Genomic DNA, 22,355 nt, shown 5'->3' with positions numbered 1-22,355 from the left:
AATTACATCATTAGTGCAAAAAAAAGTGAGATATTACTTAGCAAGAAATGCATATAATGTAATACTATTGCTTTTTAAATCTCAGACAATTTCTGCTCAATTCTAATTTTAGGCAGTCATTTTAATTTGTTACCAATGAACGCTTTCTAATTAAACTTGCATTTAAGGCTCACATGCGTCAGTGAGCACTGGGAGCTGACAGTGATGGAAGTGGGTGGGAAGCACAATGGATGTGACAGGAGAAGTTGATCCAGTAAGGAAATGACAAGAAAAATGGATCCAGTAAGGAAAGGAGATGGATGAGTTCCGGAACAGAGGAATCAGGGGAGCAAGAAAGGAGGGAAACTGGGGGAAAAGGAAATTATTTCTTGGGACATAGAGTATTCCAGGCTATTCCTAATTACCTGGTCCTTGTGGTGAATGCCCTGTGTGCAGAGTCTTGTATTTCTGGAATAAGAATGGGTTATTCCAGGTTCTTTTTAATCAGCTGCAAGTAGCTTGTACCAATTCAGAACAATAATGTCCCCCAGAAAGTACTTCCATTAATTTTACTTTTTTTAGCCTACATGGCATCGGTGTAGAATTCCACAATGAAGGACTGTTTCTCTAATTTAAGAATTAATAACCTGTTTCCTGTCTTCTCTTTAGCAGTTTGAGATTCATAGGTATAAACAAAATTAAGTTCAATTTAATTTATGCAACTATTCCTCAAAAATTACTTTGTAACTTGCAGTGCATTCAGTCAGCAGTGGAAGCAATAATGGGTTCTGGAGTCATCCCAAGTGGACAGCATCATGTTAGTAGTCAATAGTGGGAAACTGAAAAGAAAAAAGCCTGCAATTAATTCATAGAAATGAATATTTTTTAAAAAACTGTGAGGGGCTGAGAAAAATGTGATGAGGAACATGCTTTTACCATTTTTCAACCTTAGCAGGGAGCACCACCAGCCCTGTGATCCTTGGGTGCAGCATTTCTCTGTGTCACTAATTGAGACTCAGCTATAGAAGCCTTTAACACTGAAATAAAACAAAAGATCTTTAAACTTGGCAAACTAAACAGATGGGAGCCACTGGAGGATATGGAGCACTGGTATGATTTCTTTTTCTTTGCAGCCTTTTCTGTGAAGGAGGTGGATTTCTGCATTCTGCAGTTTCCTGAATTTTCTGTACCACCTCCACCTTATCAACAGATTCTTGACCACCAGTAAACCAAATAATTTGGAGTGGTTGGTCACTGCATCCTTTGTATTTTCACTGGACAGCCAGTAACATTTTAGAAGCAGTGTAGGTGAAAAATGCAAAAAAAATTAGTGTCAGATAATCCATATGTTAAATGCATTTTTTAAAGCAAATAATAAGAGCCAGCAGATCCAGTGTTTGGTCAGAAGAAGCTGTTCTGAAACCCCTCCCAGCTTTCACTGGCCCTCACTTTGGGGGGTTTGTGCTCTCCTGAGCTAATGCCTAAACAAATGTATTGCAGCCATGACTGAAATGTGACAATACTGAGGGACAAGCAGCTTCATGGTGTCTTCGCCTCCTCAAAATCCATTTTTGAACATCTGACTATCAAAAGTGTGATGTGGAAAGACTTTGGAAGTCAGTTGATCAGAAGCATATTGAAATAAGCTTTTTTTTTTTTTAATCAAAGTTGCTAAAGAATTATTTTTTTTTCCAAGAGGAGGTGGTTATTTTTTATTATTTTGACTACTACTAACCTTCTGCACAGATGAAAATGAGCATTGGTTCCTCTGCTTCTCATCTTATTAAAGCCCAAATTGCTTGGAACCTACAGGCCTAAGAGTTTTGTGAAAGAAAATAATTAGTCTTTATCTGAAAAATACGTACTTTGGGGTTTTTTTCCTGTTGTTTTTCCAATATTCAGCTTCTGAAAAGGTACAGTTTTAAAGGTAATTCTTTATCCCTCTTAAAGATACAGGAACCTCATTGCTCAGGTGACTGCAGCTCTCATTCATTTCTGAAGAAGTTCACATTAAGCAGAGTTTGTTCTAACTTTGGATTTCCTTTCTTGTTAGGTAGGAGAGGAAAATGTCTGTACTCATGTCTGACCACATGTGCTGTTTGAGGTCATTCTTATTTCCTTAAATTTTAGTCAGTTGACTGGTCATTGTTCATAAATTGCAATTGCTCTTCTATTCAAACTGTTTCTAATTAACTGTACCAAGCTTTTCACAGAGAAGTATTAGAATAGAAGAAAGACATTTATAACAATTTGTAATTTCATAATTACCAAAAAGATCTAAAACTTGTTCATATAATCCTTCAGCATGAAACAAATTCTTTAATAACCCCTTCTAAATTTTAAGTCGTAATTGTTTTAATCCAAGATTATGAGTTTGCCAACACAGATGGGTCAATATGTTGTGATTAATAGGCAGTGGAAAAACACAAGCTTATCTTTCACCGTGCCCTGACTGTCCAAAGTATGACAAATACTGTTCCTGAGGCCTGGTTTCTAGGAACAGACTCAAGGGACACAAGCCAATCTGCCACCCATAGTCCAAATCAGCAGAAGTTTCAGTTGCTAGCATTTCCCAGATGTCTCCACTGGAAGACTCCTGAGTCCATCTTTGTTTTATTAAGTGACCAACAATAAAAGAAAAGAATGATTTCTTTAAAATGGAATTTGATATGTGAAAAAAAAAACAATGGAATGTCCCCTCAGCAGAGTATTATTTATGAAAGGAAACATATTTGGTTTTGGGAAGAGCATTTGAAATGATCTAAAGTGACACACGAGCAAATGCTAGAAATGCATATTCAGTTTTGAAAGCTGTTTTCCTGAACCTGAGTGTTTATCATTTAATTCACAGAAAAGCAGCAAAATACAGATTTTGTTATTGATAGCCTCAAAAAATAGAAGTCCATTTTGTGCCTGCACTCCACTGTGGACAAACAGAGGTGAATATTTCTCCACAGATTTTTGCTTTAGCTGTGTCAAATTACATAAGTCACAGAGGATTTCCTCTGCTGGTCTCACACCATGATGGCTCTGGTGTCATCTCTGGGATATTCCCATATTCCAGTGGCACTCAGGAGTCCAAAACCAGGCAACTTAGAACCAAGAAATAATCACACCTTCTGCTTTCCATCCTCTCTGCATTGCTTGAATAGCTCAGAAGAGCCAAAGGCATTGGGATCTTAAACACCTTTTCCTATATTATTGAAGCCACTGGAGGAATATTTAAATGTTGGTAAGAGCTGAAATTGATAGCTATTGAAAAGAGATCAGAAATCAAAACCACATTTATCAAGTGACAGAGAAAACTGGTGTTAATGTCCTTTAGCAAATCTTCTGTATCAGAAACCCTTTTAGCAGGTAATTCCTGTTTCTTAAAAAAACCCATCATTTTTGAGACTCTGAGACTAAATACAAATAAATTGTCAGGAGAAAAATAAAGGCTATAAGCTGGCCCATAGTCTAGTGTGTAAAAAAGATATGTACAACTGGCAAAGTCATAAAATGATATGAAACAAAGACATCCTTTTTTCTGTTATTGATCAAAGAATGGTTCATTGTGAAACAGAATATGTGTACATTGTGGCTTTAGCATTCCAGATAGTTCCTACATCCCTTAAACTTTATATTAATTCCAGATACTCACTGTTGACCCATAACAGGAAGGGAATTGCAGCCAGAGATGCTTTTAATGGTAGCAAAAGTGTGAAAAATGCTGGAAATTCGTTTGTGTTTCACAGAAGAGCACTTAGGGTGAGATCAGCACCTGTGGGAGGCAGTTGTCCCTGAGCACTCCTTCCAGAGTCACCAGAGGTGTTTGGTGCCTGCTTGTGATGGAAGTTGGTTTTTAAATTCTGGCCCCAAGGCCAAAAGAAAGCACTTTAGGACATACTTATCTTCAAGCATCTAAATAGGCCAAATCTAGATACAATCCTAGTGCACGGTGCATTCTTTTGATTTTTACTATAGGCTCTAAATCTCTCATTTCCAGTTAGTAATTTTGTCAAAAAATAAGCAAAATAGAGCGGGTTTGGGGTTTGGACTGCAGTATTTTCGTGTCAGGACTGCAGTTTTGAGTCAACTGAATATTCTGCTGTCTGCTTTACTGCTTTCATCTGCTGATCTCCACATATCTTTTGCTTTAGTGATTTTTAACTGGATTATTTAGGGGGGAAAAAAAATCACCCAACTACATTACTGCAGTTTCTAGGTTTGATAAGTGCCTAGGAAAATGAGGCTTTTCCCCCAATACCTGTATTTCCCCCTTTTTCCTTTAGAGACACGAGGAATTCATGCCATGTCTGATATTACTGAGGGAGAGCACACACATTCTCTCTTGGGAGCTGCAGGCAAACTCTTCCATGTCTGTCACTTCCTACAGGTTTATCATTCGGGCTGATGCTCATCTCCTTTTTTTTTTTTTTTTTAATTTTTTTAAATTTTTTAATTTTTTTTAATTTTTTTTATTTTTCCCTGGGAGCTGCAGTGTCATTGCAGGTGCAGTTTTTGTCCCGTGAAGCCAGGGAGGTGATAAAGATCGATGAGCTCCACCTTTATCAGAGATCAGGAAGATTCTGTTTGCCCAAAGGTTTCATTTCCTCTCAGCTTTATTTAACTGCAGAGCCCTGCTTATCCCAGCAGGCAGCTCTGGGAAGGAGGGGCAGTCCCCAGGGCTGCAGCAGGGCTGGGGCACAAACAACAGCAATGGTGCCTCGGTTGTGTTTTCACAGAGAATTACAGACATTTCTTTGGCATTAACCCTAATGAAATGCATGTACTCAGAACAAAATGCTGGTAGGTTATTGTGTATTTTTTGACTGAAGTGCTCTCTCTCTCAGGAGAGCCCTCTTCCTTCTGCATGCACAATTGCTTTTGCAGTTTTACCTTTCCTTTACCTTGCAGAAGGTAAATAGTCACAAATATTTGACTAGCAAGAAGCCCTGTATTTTCTGCTGAAATGAACTAGTTTTTAAATACTATCAATCTGTAATTTCTTAAGATCATCTATGCAGACAGCTGCAGCTAAATATATTATTTATGAAGATTCATCAAAGAGACTGTAGCAGTTCACACAAGAAATTATAAATATGCAGGAAATCTGAGATTGCTGGAGTTTATGTAGGCTAAATCCTGTATATTTCAGTCTGTTTTTCTGACTTTTTCAGCTCCTTTACTTCCCATTTCCTCCAGGTGAGAGCTTAGCAGCCTTTCAAAGCAAGTCCTGGGACAGACAACAAATTTGACCCGGAGGGTGTGAAAAAATAAAGCAGGAGGAAGTAGATCAACTCATGAATGATTCATGGAGACAGCGAGCTTGGAGGAAGTGGAGATGATGTCTGGGGAAATACGATGCAAAACATGAGAGCTTCCTAGATACCAGGGGAAATACAAGAAATAGAAGTACAAATCTGAAAGGGAAGGAAAGTAATAAAGAGAACAGCGCTGAAAAACTAGTGCAGAGCAAGTAAAAAAATGTGGAAAATGAAAGCATTAGAAAACCTACAGATGTAGGTGGAATGTGGAAGAATAAAAAGAAATGGATAAGGATACACGATCTAATGCATACAAAGTCAAAAAGGCAAATAAAGCACTGGAGATATTTCCAGAGTTTCATTTCTAGGTGACACATGTATTCAATGTTTTTGAAAAGCAAAGTCTTCAGTGGGTAAGGGAAGAATACAGAGCATCAGTTATTGCTGCCTATGTACAGTTCTGCATTTAGAAGAGGAAAAAAAGCTGTAATTTTAATCAAATCACCAGTGGAAAAAAGTGTAATTATCACTGATAAATGAAACAGGTGATGTAGGGGATCCATGAGTGCAGAGCAGGTGCTGGGCTTTCACTCACAATTGAGCAAATCCATTGTCATTTATTTGGACATGCATGTTTCATGCAGGAAAAAGGAAAGGCCAGGGTAGCTGGAAGCAATTGAGGGATAAATCCCATTGCCATTTAAATAATCAGAAAATACCCATGCTGATAAAGGTCCCATCTTTCATGGGAGAGGAAGGAAGAACCAGTGAGCATGTCTAGCATATTTATAGCTTAAAACATCCTTTTCTTCCTCCCTTCATAATGGAATCAGAGCCTGAGAACTGCTACACAGCAGCTACCTTGTGTTTAAAGGGAAGTAGCTGTGTATTATTCTCTTTGAAAGGTAGTGGGTGGCATGTTTTGAGGAACAGATTGTATAGATCTGTTCTAAACTGAAAATGGGAAGAAGCCTGAGATAAGTGACTAATGGGGGTAAAAGTGATAGGAAAAAAAACCCTAATCCAGTGGGTTTTTTCTTTTGCAAGCTGTACTGACTGATCACAGTGCTGTTCTAATTCCCAAATCTCAGGTTCCCTTCCTGAGTGACTTGTTGCTGCTCACTCGGTGCCTACAGGTGTAATTCCATCCCAGGAGGTTTGTGCCAGCTCCAGTGTGCCCAGTCCTGGTTCAGTGGCTGTAATGAGCTCTGTTTGTACTGGAGAACTGAAGTTATCCCTCTCCAGACTTTTAAGAAGAGACGCTAGAGACAAAGGTGTGACAACAAGAGAAAACCAGCCTTTCAAAAAAGAAATTTAAAAAAATGAACATGTGCACTTAGGGCAGTCCTTGGGAGGAGGCAGCTTTCAAAGCTCAGATGGTGCGTGCAGTCCAGCACATTTTCCAAATAAAAGTTTTAAACCAAAAGCAAGCTCACAGATGGTTCTAATGAGCTGGTCTTTGAGATACACTGGGACGTGAACAAAAATAGTTTAACTCCTAAGACACAAACATTTCGAGATGAGTTTCAGGCAAAACCCTTCAAGAACAATTTTTCTTGCGTATTTAAATTTATTATATATTTCTAGTCTCAAAAAACCCCACAGTTTTTCAGGACTTTGCACTTGCCATTGTGTGGAGCATTTTTACACAGTGACTGATGCTGCTTTCTCCAGCACTTCTCAAACCCTACGAAGAGTTAGTTTTGAACAAATAGTTATTAAAAGGGTAAAGATTTCCTAGGAGAATTTATTTTTTAAAGGAATATAGAAAAGTACCCTACTAAAAGTATTACTCATCATTCTAGTGGTAGAAGTGTCATCAAATGATACTTACCAAAAAATATCACCTGGTAATAAATGTATCATCAAATCACCAAAGCTGGTAGCTTTGTGGCACAGCAAGTATTTGTTAAGTTGTATTGTTTATATTATCTGCTACAAAAGTAGGAATTGATTTGTAATCTTTTTATGACATTGTTTGAAATGACAGCGTTGTAACTTACACTATCTCAAAATTATGTTCTCTGGGTCACTTGAGTTTTGAGAGACTTTTTATTTCTTTATCTCCTCTTAGGTCTGCCTTATGGATGGGAAGAAGCTTATACAGCTGATGGAATCAAATATTTTATCAAGTGAGTAGTTCTGGGGAAAAAGGGTCAGAGTTGAAATACAAGCACATCAAACTAAACACATTTTCAGTCCTAGCATTAATGGAAAAATTTATTGCACATTGCACTGTATGCTGTTGCTTTTTCTGGAATATAGTGAAGTTTAATTTATATAATACGGGTTTTTTTTAATTATTCCTCTAAAACATTAAAGGAAATGGTGAAAAATATTATTCACTTCCATTCCATATAGATCATGATCTAGTTAATAATAACATATTCTAGCAGCTGAAATTTCCACAGTGTTTAATTCTTACAGTTGCCAGAAACACAGAGTTTTGCAGGTGGATTTCTTCAGTCTCCTAAAAGAGAGGAAGGGCAGCAAAGAAATTACTTTTATCCCAGACTCTTCCAAAAGTCACGTAAATAACACTGAAGTTGATGCATTAACTGGCCAAGAAAAGCAGGGTTTTTTTTTTTCCTTTTTTTATTCAAGCACACTGCTCAGTTGTCCTTGCCTCACCCCGTGCTGCCTCGAGTGAGATGTATTAAAGCAGACATGTTTTTTTCTGCAGAGGTTTCCAAACACACTGTATATGATCCTGCATTCCAGCTCTAATCAAAGGGTGCCTTTTATTTGCAGACAGATGTAGGTTACTACATGAGATTTATTAAAAAAAAAAAAAAATTAGAAAAATAGCTTAGGAAATGAAAGTGAATTAAAAGATAGCAAGGAAATAAGTACAAAAGCAACTATTAAAATAGAGCACTGTTCCCTTGGGCTCTCTGTTCATGCATGGACAGTTGGGAAGTTAAGGTGGATGCTGGACTCTTTTCTGGGTAATACTCTGGGTTTGTTCCTGTGTAATTGGAAACCGAGCTTGAAGATTGTATTATCAATAAGAACAAATGAAATTTAGAATCAGAATGGAAGAAATGACACATTCTTGAAGCATGGCCCTTGGTGTTTTTTGGGTTTGTTCCTGTGTTTCTCATACAGATATGTGTCTCAATGACTCAGCAGAAAGCTGGATTTGCTGGGTATGTGCAGACACTTCTTTCTGAGCTCTGCACTTGGATGCTGAACCATTGCAGATGTGACAAGCAGATGCTTATTAGCAACAGTAGAATCTCAGCTACTCTAGGTGGTGCAAGCCTAATTTGCAGAAAGCATCAGATGTTTTGCATCTTCTCCCCCACTAGCTGAAACTACAAATGGGAACTCAGGAGTTCACATGAAAAAGCTTTTTCAGGAATTTTTGCAGATCTCACTGTTAGTGATTTTCTTCATTTGCTCCTGGTGACAGTGCCCAGGTTTTCCATTGCTGTTACCTTCTCTAATCTGTCCTAAAAAGTTCTGCCTGTCAGTCTCTGTGAGGAAGGAAGGCAAGGAAAATTTATCCATTTAATGGCAGAGAAGGGTGTGAAATCACGCTTCATGATCACTGGCTAAAAACTTCTTCTGAGTGGAGTCACCACACTGAAGTGCTGTTAGAGCTCTTAATGCAGCTCATTAGAATGGAATTAACACATCATGGTAATTAATATTATTTTTAACTATTTCCTTGTTTTGCTTTCATCACTGTTTCCAAATGCCTTTGCAGAGTGTAAGCCAGGCTGTTTGCATGCCTGGCAATCCATAACTCTTACTACACTGTGTAATGTATGTGAAATCAGCTGTCAGAGTTAACTGTTTGGAGCAAGGAGCATGGCTTGCACGGTCCCTTGTTTCTAACACCAAATGGTGGAGATTTCAGAGTGAAAACTAGCATTGAAAATATCCTTTTTCTAGAAGGAACTTAGTTTGAGGGGCCATCATATCAGCTGATCCTTTCCAGTAGGATTTAATCTTAATTGTTTAAATGGGGATTATCAGAATAGTTGGTACTTCACAGCCCTGGTACTAATGCTGTAACCTTCTTGTTCTCTTTGGCTCTGAATGTCAATCCTTTTATTCTACTTCAGAATCCTTTCATTCATTTTTAGCCCTGACAAAGCCATGAGGGGCTTAAGAATATTTCAACACTAGCCCACTTCCCTGCATACAAATATACAATCAAATATTATTTTAATTAGCAGTTGCCTTCAGTTCCAACATGCTTTATAGGGCCATCAGGTAGCTGAGTCCATAAATCTATACATTATAAATCTAATGCAGTAAACACCCCAGAAAGGAATCTTAATAGCACATTGAGCTTGAGACAGCTTGCTGTGAAATTTCCATAAATATCTCTGAAGGGGTGTAGCAATATGAGGTGCATGAGAAATCAGAGTTTAAAAGAAGCAAACCAGCTGGCTTGTGTTACACACTAAAGTGAAACCCACTTATGTGAATAAGTGACATGAATAAAACATTTACATGGGGCTGAGCAGCTCCCTGTACCTAGCAGAGAAAGTTGCATCTTGTCCATGAATCCTGACCTTAGGACAACTTTTGAAATCCCCACTTTTATCCAGCAAATCATTTCAACCTCTAAATTATTTTCAATCAACCAGAATGTCAGGACTGGTCAATGCTGCAAGTGTGAGAAACCACCCTCGAGTCTGCTAAAACTGACCTGAGCCTGGGCTGGGCATTAAGCTCCTTTGTGCAGCTTTACCATGGAATAGCAAATTCCATTCCATGGAATGGAAGCCCTTCTGAGTTACACCTCAGTGTGCACTCAGAAAAAAGCAAGTTCAAGTGTCTTACTAAAATAAATTAACAGTTATCAGAAGGAAAAAAATTACAGCAGTAGAGAGGCATCAGCTTCATTGCAAATGTAACTTCCCTCCTGCCAGGTAGTAAAGGTGGAATTTGGGCCCAGATATGTTTTAAGATAAGTTGGTGTACTATAAAATAACAGAGAGGACAAGCACTGTTGTATTTTTGTGTGGCAATACCATTCACACATGGCACCAGACTCGTGCCCCATCGAGAGAAAAACAGCACTGGTGCCTGTTTTCTCACCAATTTACATTACAATTTACATTTTGCCTGTTTTCTCACCAATTTACATTTGGAATTTCAATCCTTTTTATACTGTTTGGGTATCCCATTGCAACGTGTAGTTGTTCTCACAGTGAAGAATATTTGGTTAATCTAGACAAAAATTCTCCTGAAGCAGCTTGTGCTCATTGCTTCTTGTCTGTGCCCAACATCTTTGTAAGAAGAGTGGGCTGAACAAACCCAATTCCTTCAGCATTCCTTCATGTACCGAGTTCTCCAACCCTCTCATCATCTTGGTGACTCTCCTCTGGATCCTCCCCCATTTTTCTATTCTCTGAACTTGGAGGATCAGTGCATTGAAGAGACCCCATGTAATAAGGTAAAAAGGTTCATTAATTAACTTTACTTATGAGATGATTGATGAAGGCGTTTTTTAAGTTACTGAATTTCTAATAGGAATTTCTGTCCCAAACAGACATTTGATCTGTAAGTCCCAGGGGCTAATGAGCCCTCATAAAGCATCACCTACACCCAGATGAGTGTGAGAGCACTTCCAGTCAGCTGGGAGGCATTAGGATGGGAAAAGTAAATCGGGGAAAGGCCATCTTATTCACTTTTAAAGTTTCCATGTGGCTGGTTTTACCCAGGCTTAATTCAGGCATTAAATGAGTTTACAAAGTGTTGTAACCAACCACCACTAGAACACAATCTCACTTTTGCTGTGCACTCCTGCATTAAAGTCCAGCAGTGCAAACTGTGTCTGTTCATTCTACCACTGTACTGACTTTGTGAATTAGGAATTTCTGGATTTGATTTTCAAACAGGAGAAAGAGTCTGTGCAGAACTGCCCTCCCAGTGAGGCACCATATCTGTTAATGGTTTCATCCTGCTAGTTTAGAATCCCACAAGAACAGCATAAACCCCTTAGCTGGGACACACTAATTTTTCCCCAGAAAACCCATTCTAGTTAATCTCTTCCATCCTCCCACTGTGTTCACCTTTAACATATGGCAGGTCTGTATCATGAGGCTGGCACCTAAAATTAGGGAGGCCCTTGCTATGCTCCCTCCTACTCCCACCCACTCCTTGCATATGTATGTGGTTTGTAAGAACCAGCTGTGAATTTTACCCCTGCAAACATTGTTTCTCTAGCATTTTAATAGGACTAGATTCCAAATATTGTACATTAACAGATATTTTCCTCAAGAAATTTTCACAAAAGCAAATAGAAGCTCTCAAATATTTTAAAACTTTTGGGATCTTTTCCCTTATATGTATTAGGGTCTGTGATGTTTTTCTATCTTAAAGGGGAAACAGTAATGCTTTGTTTAGGGTTGTCTTTCAGCAATTTATCTAAAAATCAGAAGTTTCCCATGGAGGCATTGTGTACCTCAGGTACCTCCACGGAAAGGTGGAGAATTTACTCCAGGTTAAGTAGAAGCCTAAAGTCAATACTTATAAAATACAATTTAATAGAACCCACACGTGATGTGTTCTGGTGGATTTTTAAATCACACCTAACAAATCAGATTTGTGCTTGGAAAGCAGACACATCATACTTGGATACTATAAAATTCTATTTTGTTTGGTCTTCCTTGGGAAAGAGACACCATTCACTTTACTGAAAACTGGGCATTCACAGAAACTGTTTATCGTTTTAGCTGAGCTAAGAATAGCAGAGCATGTGTGACAGATGAAGAACTTCTGGGGTATAAACATTGATGTTTTACAGCACTAGAGTTAACAGTACCATCATAAAAGGAAATAAATCACAGTTGATTTTACGTACTGCGTGGTAATTTAAAATATAAATATAAATAAATATAAATATAAATATAAATTTCTTCCTTTTCTAAATGTTCTCTGCACATTTCTGCTACTTTATAGACGAAGGATGCAAACCCCTAAACACTGAGGTGTGTTCAGCTCATTCCTGAATACTCTGGTGTATTACAATATCCTGATTATCTGCAGGTTCTCTCTAGCAAGGGTTGTGGCCCTTGCTAGAAGAAATCAATTAAATTCAAATCATAGAAGTTCTTCTGTAGAAGTAAACTTCTGTATGTTCCATTTAATTTTCAGTCAGTTCAGAGCAGCAAACTAAGGAAAACCCGTGATCTGCCATACTGATTTCAGCATGGAATTGAAATTCCCCTGGACTGAATCCAGTGCCAGCTCTGCTCCCAGCTCCTTGTAAAGCAGTAGGCAAGTTACTTGCACCAAAATTAGCAGTTATCAAATCATCATTGTAGGTGTCCCCATCTTAACTCTGATGTTTTGTGGGTAGGGATGGGTAATTTGAGGCATGCAGTGCTGGTTCCACTGAGTTCAGAGAAAGCTGCAGTTACTTTGCATCTCTTAAATTTGGACCTTTTCTATTTAACATTTCACAAAGAAAAAAAAAAAAAAGGTTCTTTTTGAAAATATTTCCTTTTACCTGTCATCCTCAAATTCTCCTGAATGAAAATAAGAATAGTTATATAGTCAGAAGAAGTGGCAATTATTTAACTAGAACTGGCTGAGCACTAACCAAGTGCTATCTGCTATTACTGCTGTTTCATGTACAGAGATGCAAAGCTGTCTCCATCCATCAGCTCAGCATCAGTTCAAATACCTTCAGATGTAGCCATGTGAATCTGGGTAGTCCTGACATGTTTCTCTTGGATTTTTGGAATTCAGTTTCTCTGATTCTCACTGAAATAATTTTGCATGACTATAAGGAAAATAATCTCAGATGTAGAACTAGGAAACTTGGCATTGGATTTTATGATAACATGAGCTTGTAATACAAGAATGTTAAGACCTTAAGCTGCTTTTGGTTGGGCAATCTTTTTTTTCCTGAGAGGTTGTTTGTTTTTTAATATCAAGAACCAAAATGGAGAAACATTCTTTTGGCTTCCACAGATACTGCACTCTCTCTCCAGCTTCTGGCCTGTCACAGAAGGCATCTGTTAAAATTTCTTCTGTGAGAAAACACGAGAAAGTGAAATCATTTTGCTCCCCAGGTTTTGGGAGGGCCATCAGAAGCAAATCAAAGCACACAGCAAGGTTTTTCAGGATGTGCTTCATCCGGAGCAGTCTGCCCCAGGTTCATGCCAGTGTAGGACTGAGGAGTTTAAACAAAAGCCTTGAACATGCTCTGGTGCATTTGCAAACACACAGCACCAGGATTTTTGTGCAGCTCCCTTAGAGAGAGGACTGTGAGTAGCTGCACACATGAAAGCAGCACTGGGCTCGTACTGGGGGAGGAGATTTCAGGTAGTGCTTTCTGCCTGTGCTGTCACTCACACCTTAGTTCTGATTCAGCCTTGGCTCAGATCCTGCTGTTGTTACTGATTTTATTTTAGTTCAGGCCATTTGTTTATTGTTGACAATTTTTAATGATGCAGCACACAATATTTGGCTGGATAAATCTTCTTCCTAGTGATTACTGCCCTCTGAAATGGCTCATAGATTTTTCTGAGTAGACAAGGGTTTAATCGGTTTAATCAAGGAATAAATAGCAAGACTGTCTTCTGGGGTTTCATTTTATATCCCTCAATCTTTAATTAATACTCAAGCAAAATCTGCAATCCCTGAGGAAATACAAGAAACATTTATGTTGCCTCAGGACACAACTCCATGAGGTGACAAGTGCCCTTGATCTTATTACAGCCAGTAAAATTAAGGTCACTGACATTTTCCAGGACCTGCCCAGCATCTCCTGGGGTACTGTTAGAGGTTGTATGTTCCTTTTGAAATGCCTGGCAAGGGGATACGGGCTTAAACTAATTTGAACAAAAAAGGAAAAAGAAACAATGAATGTTTTCGTTCAAAAAATCCCATTTTGATAAATGCAGTGCAAAAACCCTTCCCAAACTGCCTTTAGGATTCGTGTCTGGAAACTGTCATCCTTAGATGCTCTCAGGATTGACTGATTGATTGATTGATAGATTATATTTGCACCAATATCACTCAGTTGTTTTATTTTGCTTTAATTGCATATCTGCTCAATTGAAATGCTTTAGTTACAGCTCAGAATAAGTTATTCCTGGCAGATCCTCCCAGCATTTGCTCTTCAAAATAGCAAGAGTTTTCCAGTGCTTGACAGCATTTAGGATCTGCTTTCCAACCACTGGCCTTTCCAAAGGGGATTCCAGCCACGACAGACACCTTGGCTGACTCTAAAGGTTTGTGCTGGCTCCAAGAGCTGAAGAAACAAAAAATTAATACGAGTTTAAATTCATTAGGGACAATAGCAAAGTGTTAAAAGCACTGGCCCTGGAAAGCTGAGAAATAGTTCAAGTTAGGAGTGCATTCCCAAAATGTGTGAGATGCAGGACCAGCAGCTCCGTGTTATATTTAATAGAATTATGGAGTGATTTAGAAGCAGGTAGAGATTTGAGGGCAACAGAATTAACCCACTTCCAGCATTTTGGCCATCCTGCCTCTACCAAATATTGCTGATTAATCTAAACTCCACAGCCACGTGAGGGAGCCTGGCTGTAACTCAAGGCCAGCTATTGCCATGATCCCATGTTTCATCTTCCATACTGCTCAGTTTGGTGGAGAAGAACAGGGCTCATCTGAGGGCAGAATTTGGCTTTTTTAAGTTCAGGTACAACTAAATCCTTTTTGGCCCCTGCTGAGTAATGGTCCCTATTAATTAGGAGAGTTTGACTGAATAATTGCTTAAGGTGGCATCTCCTCTCCTGAACTGACCTCAGACAAATGGGTTTTTCACAAGGTGGCTCCTTGTAAAGCTCAGGGACCCTGGTGCAGCTGAAGCCTTGAGCCAGGGGTTGTGGATGTCATCCCGTGTCAAAAGGGGGGGGAAAAACCAACTTCCAATAATGCTGCATGTCAGGCTTGTAGCTCAGCATCCTGCACTGAGACCTGCAGCCCTTGTGGTGCCTGCAAGACTTCACAGTTCCCTGCCAGGCTCCAGGGTTTGGCCCTGGCTGGAGAGCACAATTTAAGGTGAAAAAGATGTCTTGATAGTGCTTAAAATCTAAAAAAGGTGCAGATACTTTTTCCATTAGCCTTTCTCTGAATTTTTTGAGTTATTCTTTTCTTAAAAGATAATCTGAGGTTACAATTTTAAAATAAATAATTTTCCATGTGAAGAAGGAAGAGCCATAAGGAGAGTAATTATAATGGCATTTGAAATAATCCTCTACTATTTCTTTGCCAAAATATCCCTCTGTTCTCGTGTTTTGTTTTCCCAAGCTCTGAAATTTGTCCTGCAGTTTGCTAATGTTAAAAAGACAGACTAATCTACTGACATATTTCCAGATCAAATGTTTCTGTTTTCTAGCAATAAATTTGGCTGCCCTCCTATAGCAGTAATTTGTTTGAAAACCTAAAAATCTTTAAATGTTGCTAATTGCTCTGAAAATGTTAAATTATACTTTGGAGCAGGAACATTTGCAAATGGAAAATGTTGTACATTTAAACTTTGTAATGCTGGCTTTCCAAATATTCCTTTAATATTCGAATCAGTTAAGCAAAACCTGGAGGTAGATTTTGACTCCCTCTCACTTTTTATTGCTGGCCCTAACACACAAATCAGAGAGGATGTATTTCTAATACAAGAATGTTCTCCAAACCAGTAAATCTGGGATTATCTCTTCGGACTGATTATGTCAAAGCTCTTTAGTCACAGCACTTTTGGAGAGCTAAAAATAAATAGCAGCAGGGGTTATACATTTATTCTCTACCTAAATAATCTGTGTGTATTGTGTGTGTCTGTCTGCAGTGTGAGACACGGTATCTGGACTTAATGTTTATTTATAAGAGCTCTTTTCCTAGGAAGGATTTTGGCAAAGGGTTTAAACCAAACTGTCGTAAGAGAATTGCCCATGGGATAAAGTCTAGAGCAAGCTGAAAGGAGCTGGGTTCAAATCAGAAGCATTTTTTCAGCAGCAGCAGCAGCATGACAACAGAGCAAAACCTGGCCCCATGTGTTTTGAAAAGGAATGAGAACTGGTTCTTTTCTTTCTTACCAGTGATGAAACACTCTTATGCCATCAAATCCAGAGAATTGTAACCCAGATTTCAGTGCCACAGTTCTGCACTGGTAAAGATGTGGAGAATTTTGTGCATTTAATTTGTTTGAGAGCAAACTGAAGTTCTAAGAGCCATAGCAGGAAGTCGGGCATGCTGTCATTTGCCTCCTGGCCCTGGAGGATGTAGGAGAAAAATCTTCTGAAGAAGAAACACTTTACAAAGAATTTTTTAGTTGGATACATCAAAGACCTGTGGATGCCTTTCCATGTAATTCTGTACTCCTGTGCAGTCTCTCCCATTTCACAGGGTTGATTCTGCATGCTCAGGAGAAAATGGAGCCAAGACTTCAGGTACACAGCAGGTCAGGGCATGCTACACAAGGAAGTCAAATGGGAAAAAAACAGATTTTAGAATAATTTTGTTCTTATTTAAATTCAGCAATGGATTGCTCAGAAATGGTTTGATAAAAGTAGGCAATATAAACACTTAAAATAGAGCTGGAGGCAATAAATCTTGCATTGGCAGAGGTGGAATGGATGGAATCCAGTTCATTCAGCTCCTGTAATTCTGCAGGTATTGGAAGAAGTTCTGTGTTGTTATACCAATAAATCACATGCTGGGACTTCAGTTTGGAGCACATCTCCAGTACTAAGCCTTATTGACTGGGCATTTTAATTGGGGAACAAGGTATTTCCTGATGTTATAAAAAACATTGCAGAAATATGCAGCAAATATATTTTTCTGAGTATATTTACAAATGTAATATATTCATAATATAAATATGAATGCATACATTTCCCTGTGTTGTGGAATAATGGGAACAATGTTCTTTGTTACAAGAACAGACTTTATTCACAAGTCTCTCATAAAACATTGTAAAACTACTATTTTTATGTTCTTCATGTTGGCTGTCACCTGACTTTCTAAAGGTAGACATTGGAAATGTTTGGCAAGTTGCTCTTATTCCGAGTAAGAAAAGTACATTTGCTTTCTTAGAATGGAACAATTACTGTCCTTGAGAGTGGTCATTGTCTGCTGCAGTGTATTTTCTATAGAAACATGTTTTTTATTTATCCTTTTGTTTTAACTCCTGTGAAACTGATCCTACAACCCCAGTAATGCAAACTTTTGTAACAAAAGAATGAATGGAGTCCATCCAGTCCTGCTCTCACCAAAAGAGCACTTCTGAATTGGTTCTACACATAAGTGGAGCTTTGGGATTTTTTTTGTTTGTGCTGTTTGTTTGGCTGGTTTTTATTGTTGGTGGGGGAATTTTTGTTGTTTTTTTGTTGGGTTGTTTTGTTTTGTTTTTTTGATGTATGAGAATCAAGGCCTTTGTATTCTACTTTGTCTTCCTTGTGTGGTCCTTGTTCAGACATGGCCTCAGTTGAAGCAGTGTCTGAATTCACAGGTTACCTGTTGAGAGCAGCCCCAGCTGGGATTTACATCAGGATCACATTTCCCTCTTGGTGAACAGTATCACCCTTCTCACACCCAGCTGATTCTGAGCTCAGTGCACTCATCTGAAAGGTGTGAATGGTATGATGATGTTGATGGGAGCAGTGATCCCAAACCCATCACTCAGTGTACTGGAACATTGGCTCCAGTTCCTACTTCAATATATCTGTTTCCATAATCAGTTATTCAAGAGAGTGTTCTTGCACAGAGAATGACAAAACCTGTTCTCACTTGAAAAGGTAAATCCAGAGTAGTTCCTTCAAATTTAATTAAACCAATGCACCTGGAAGGTGAGTACAGACCTGGATTTTAGGGATGCTGTGCTGTGATATGTGAGAAGAGCCATTTGTCCTTCGTGGCATTTAGTATACCTACAGTATTTTTCAGCTTGTTCTTGTAGTGAACTTATATTACAAAATTAATCTTTGCACTGACTTTACTATAAAAGCTGTGAATTTATTAGCAAGATTTTTTTTCCAAGCGAAAAGAAGCTATTTCCTTTCCCAAGAACACATTATTCCAGAAGGGAGAAGAGGCAGTGTGTTGCCCACACACAGTATGGCTCACATGCACACACCACTCACAAGGTGTGCAGTGTTCTCACCACAGACTCCAAACCTGTCCGTGTGTCTGTCCTCACTGAGCCCTGCCTGGGCTCTTTCCATTCACACAGAAGCTTTCCAGAAACTATAAAGCAGCTTAGCCTGCATGTCAAGTGTAGGGTTTAAACATTAAAAATCAGCATTGATGCCCTTTTATTGTGTGTGTAAAGGCTGTGGGAGCACGTCCAGAATTTGGGCTGAGGACATGTAAAAACCATTATTTTTTAATTGATTCTTTCTGCAAGAAGAGGAATTACTTAATTATACTAGAATAGTAATCATCGAGTTGTTTGGGTGGAAATGACCTCAAATACCCCCTCATTTCATGGGCAGGGGCATCTTCCACTATCCCAGATTGCTCCAAGCCCCATCCAGCCTGGCCTTGGACCCTTCCAGGGTTCATGTTCTGAAGAGCTGAGTGTGTTTCTGTGATGTGAGTCCACATTTGCTCAACTTGCTCTTGCCCACCCTGCCTCCCTCAGGCTGTTACTGGTGAGATGGCCATGTTAGTACCCTGCTGTGTTAATTGTCTGCAGCTCCAGTAATTAACAAGAAATGTCACCAGTCTGTATCAGGAGTCTCATACAAAAGCATTCTCTTTATTGCATTGGGAAATGGAGCCTCCAGTCCAAGTTCTGGCTGTCTGAAGAATCCACGTTTTCTTTTTAAAAACCTTGCAGTTAGCAAGAAAAAGACAAATCTGTGTTTAAAGGTGTCATAATGATTGTTACAACTCCAGAGTCCACCTGGAATTCCTTCTCTTGGGATGGGTAAGATTATTTTGGGTTGCTAATAGCATTTTTTGTTGTTTTTTTAGCCACGTGACACAGACAACATCCTGGATCCATCCCGTCACCAGTGCACTGAGCTTGCTTTGCTGTGAGGAGGAGGAGGATGGGATCAGAGACCTTCCTGGGCCCAAGAGCTGAGGACAGCTGTGACAGAGAGTAGTTTGTCTGGTTTTAGTCCCTTAGTTAGAAGCTGCACAGGTTTTAATCCACCTACTTCCTAGTGTGATGTAGTAGTACCTGGTCACATTCCTCCCCATCAAGCTGGAGGAAGTTCTGCTGGTTTTGAGATGGGTTTGTTGATGTTTGCTACAAAGGATGCAGGGGCCACAGGAGTCTTTAACCTGCCCCATTTTGGTGCCAGGGATCAGTCTCACCTTAGGGCCCAGTCCAGTCTTTTCGTGATTTCCCCACAGACCCATCATTTCCCTGAACTGAAGCTGAATTTTCCAGGTCAGCTGAAATTTGCACAGCTTTGAGCAACGTGAGATTTAAGATGGGACCACTGGTGGTAGATTCCAGGTGATGGTTGACTGAGAGATGCAAAATGAGGTGGGGTTTTTGAACCAATGCTAGTGAGAATGATGTAGACGACTTCACTGAAAACTTACTTCTATGGGCAAAATCTGCAAGTAAGTTTTGTTACCAGAAATTTAGTGATTTATTAGAAATATTGGAGCCCTGAGTACTTTTTAAACAAATACTTATTAAGACTGGTTGTTGAGGTTTGGAAAAATGTGTCTTTGACAAGTTGTCAAGTAAAAAGGAAGTTTTCATAGAGGACATCATACTCTGACAATACGAGGTAATATGAAAATTATTCTACTTTTGTACTCTGCTAAACCCATACAGACACACATCAAATACTTCAGTGGAAGCTGTGAAGTTTCAAGTACAATGAAACCTGTGAAACCACCTCCAGGATCAGCAGAAATCAGACCTCCTCAGAATTGGTCTTTTAAGTAGAACAAAATCATTTTTTACACATCGGTGATGTTTTAAAGAGGATAAAGAAAATGATGGGGGGTGCTAGTGCAAGTTAATGAACAGGTTTCTGTGGACCTCAATAGCACAGGATATTTTAAATCCCATTCTTCACAGCACAATGTCTGATGACAGCTTTGTCAAATACATGATCCTGTGCTACATTTTTCTGCAGGCTCTTTATGCATGTGCTGTGTACACAATAGTGGGTATTACTGATGAATGAGACAGACCTGAACCTGCAGAAGCACTGATGGATATGCCAAAAGAAATTTCCATCTCTGCTTCAGTCCAAGAGGGAGAAGGAGATTGTGGCAGTGTGAGGAAGGCACAGGCTGCAATCACATTTTTTGAGGTCTGTCTTCAGCAGGTGTGACATTGGAGTTAAGAATCCTTGTCCTCTGGGGAATGAATATCAAAACCAGACTCACTCACAGTTCTGGTGCCTGGACCACACTCTCTGTCCTCAGCAGTGCAGAGCTGTGCCAGGTCAGGCTCACTGGAATGGTTGATCCTTTTGAACCAAAATAATTGACCTTTTTTTGAAATCCAAGTCAGGCCTCTGAACAGCAGCCCAGTAATCTCCTGTGCTTGGCCTGAGAGCTGGAGAGCACATCACCAAATGTTCTTCCTGAAGCTCACAAAAGAGGCCTTTACAGGCTTTGCAGGAAGTAGATGTCAGAGTATATTGAATAAGCAAATAGGAAAATTTTGTTTTGTACTTTTAACTAGGTCAGACCCAAATTATCTGTGAATCTAGACAGGTGGTGTGGATTAGGGAAAAAAAGCTTGCTCAGCAGACCCACACCAACTTACATTTCCAAGCAAACTTCTCCTAGCAATAACACATGAATGGTTTAGCCATATTTGCTCCAGTGGCTCCTGTGTGCTCCACAGCTTCCTTTGTGCTCCCAGAGAGCTCAGGCCAAGGGGACAGAGCATGTGCTTCAGTTTCAGGCTTGGACACTCCAGAAGCATCTTTATTTAAATTGCTCTTCTCAGAATGGCACAGGCTCATGACCTACAGAAGACATGTGATGTTCTGAATTTGTTGTGGTATTTGCTGTAGCTGTAGTAGTCACTTGGATGCTTTATGACAGCACTTTCTGTTCATACTTCAGTGATATCCAGCCTGCACACACATTCCAGCTCCCCAGTCCTGCTCAGGAGAGGTTGGAGCCACCACTTCCCTCTTGCAGCCTGGATCCATTGTGCAGGTGGCTGTGTCAGCCAGCTGGGTGCTGCAAAGGGGAGCAGCTATTTGGGGACAGGAGTGTGGCTCAGGCAGGCTGTGCACGGGCAGGGGCTCCACGGAGAGCAGCTCCGAGCTGTCCTTGTGTTGGATCAGCTGCAGGGGCACAGCTCTGCACACGCTGCCCTTCCATTCTGCTGTGCTCGGGGACACTCTGCCTGTCCCCTCACTGCCACCTCCACTGAGCCAGCGGGGCACAAACCTGGAGCCTCTCTCTCTCTCTCTCTCTCTCTTACAAACTTGCCTAGAAATTAGAGATGTTAGAAATAGATCTCTGCATCTCTTCAGCTGCTCCAGTGAGCGTTTCCCTCCTCACATAATCCACCAGTTCACATTCTCTGGGGTTGAGAATACATTTTCTTACCTACAATCTCCAAATGTTCCAATCTATTTTTGTACACTGGCATACTTGTTTCCTAGGTTATTTCTCTTAATCTCCCCTTATCTCTTCCTTTCTGTGAAATAGTTTTGTGGAAATTATTTTGCTTAAGCTGAACTGTGTATAGTGAGAAAATGGTTCTAGCATAATTTGGAAGAGAATTTGTAAAGAGCAGTTGTCAACATATGCAACACTGTAAACAGCAAATTTTCATTTTTATTCCTGAATTTAAATAAATAACTGGAAAAGATACTAAAGTGCATGTGATAGCCTTTAAATTAATAAAACTACACCTTTATGTTGGAATCAATCTGTCCCACATAACAGTCTCCATCTGTTGAAATTCCTCTTGTAACAGGCTGCTGTAGGAATGGTTTGGTTAATTTATTTAAGTCTCTTTCTGACACTCAGGAAGTGCCTGGTCCCACTGAGGTAAGTAAAGGAAAATCCTTTAAGAAAAATATTTGTGGTTGTGGAACAGGCTGGGCTGTGTAGGACTGACTCTCCAGGAGCTTGGGAAATGCTGCTCTGGCTTGGCTTGGGAAATGTTTCATTTTCTGGGAACTGATGGGATTTTTAACCCTCAGCTCAAGACACACAGGACTCCAAACCAAGCTCCAGAATTTTTGCAGGTGCTGC

The 22,355-nt window shown here is 39.6% G+C and overlaps 1 protein-coding gene across 4 annotated transcripts in view; it reads left to right on the top strand.

The window, feature by feature from the left end:
* STXBP4 (syntaxin binding protein 4) overlaps positions 1-22,026 on the top strand; it is a 66,598-nt gene extending 44,572 nt beyond the window's left edge. For all 4 annotated transcript variants that reach the window (XR_015807752.1, XM_088176389.1, XM_088176388.1 and 1 more), the window contains 2 exons: positions 7,303-7,360; positions 19,131-22,026. Coding sequence is in view for 3 of the 4 variants with exons in the window: in XM_088176389.1 (XP_088032515.1) it covers positions 7,303-7,360; positions 19,131-19,242 (170 nt within the window). In the remaining variant the exon portion in view is untranslated. The remainder of the gene's footprint in view (positions 1-7,302; positions 7,361-19,130) is intronic.
* The last annotated feature ends 329 nt before the right edge of the window (positions 22,027-22,355 follow it).

The sequence above is a fragment of the Sturnus vulgaris genome, chromosome 20 (assembly GCF_052056855.1).
Source record: "Sturnus vulgaris isolate bStuVul1 chromosome 20, bStuVul1.hap1, whole genome shotgun sequence".
Lineage (NCBI taxonomy): Eukaryota > Metazoa > Chordata > Aves > Passeriformes > Sturnidae > Sturnus > Sturnus vulgaris.
Note: the sequence above shows the minus strand (reverse complement) of the source record. Positions and strands in the feature narration are given on the sequence as shown.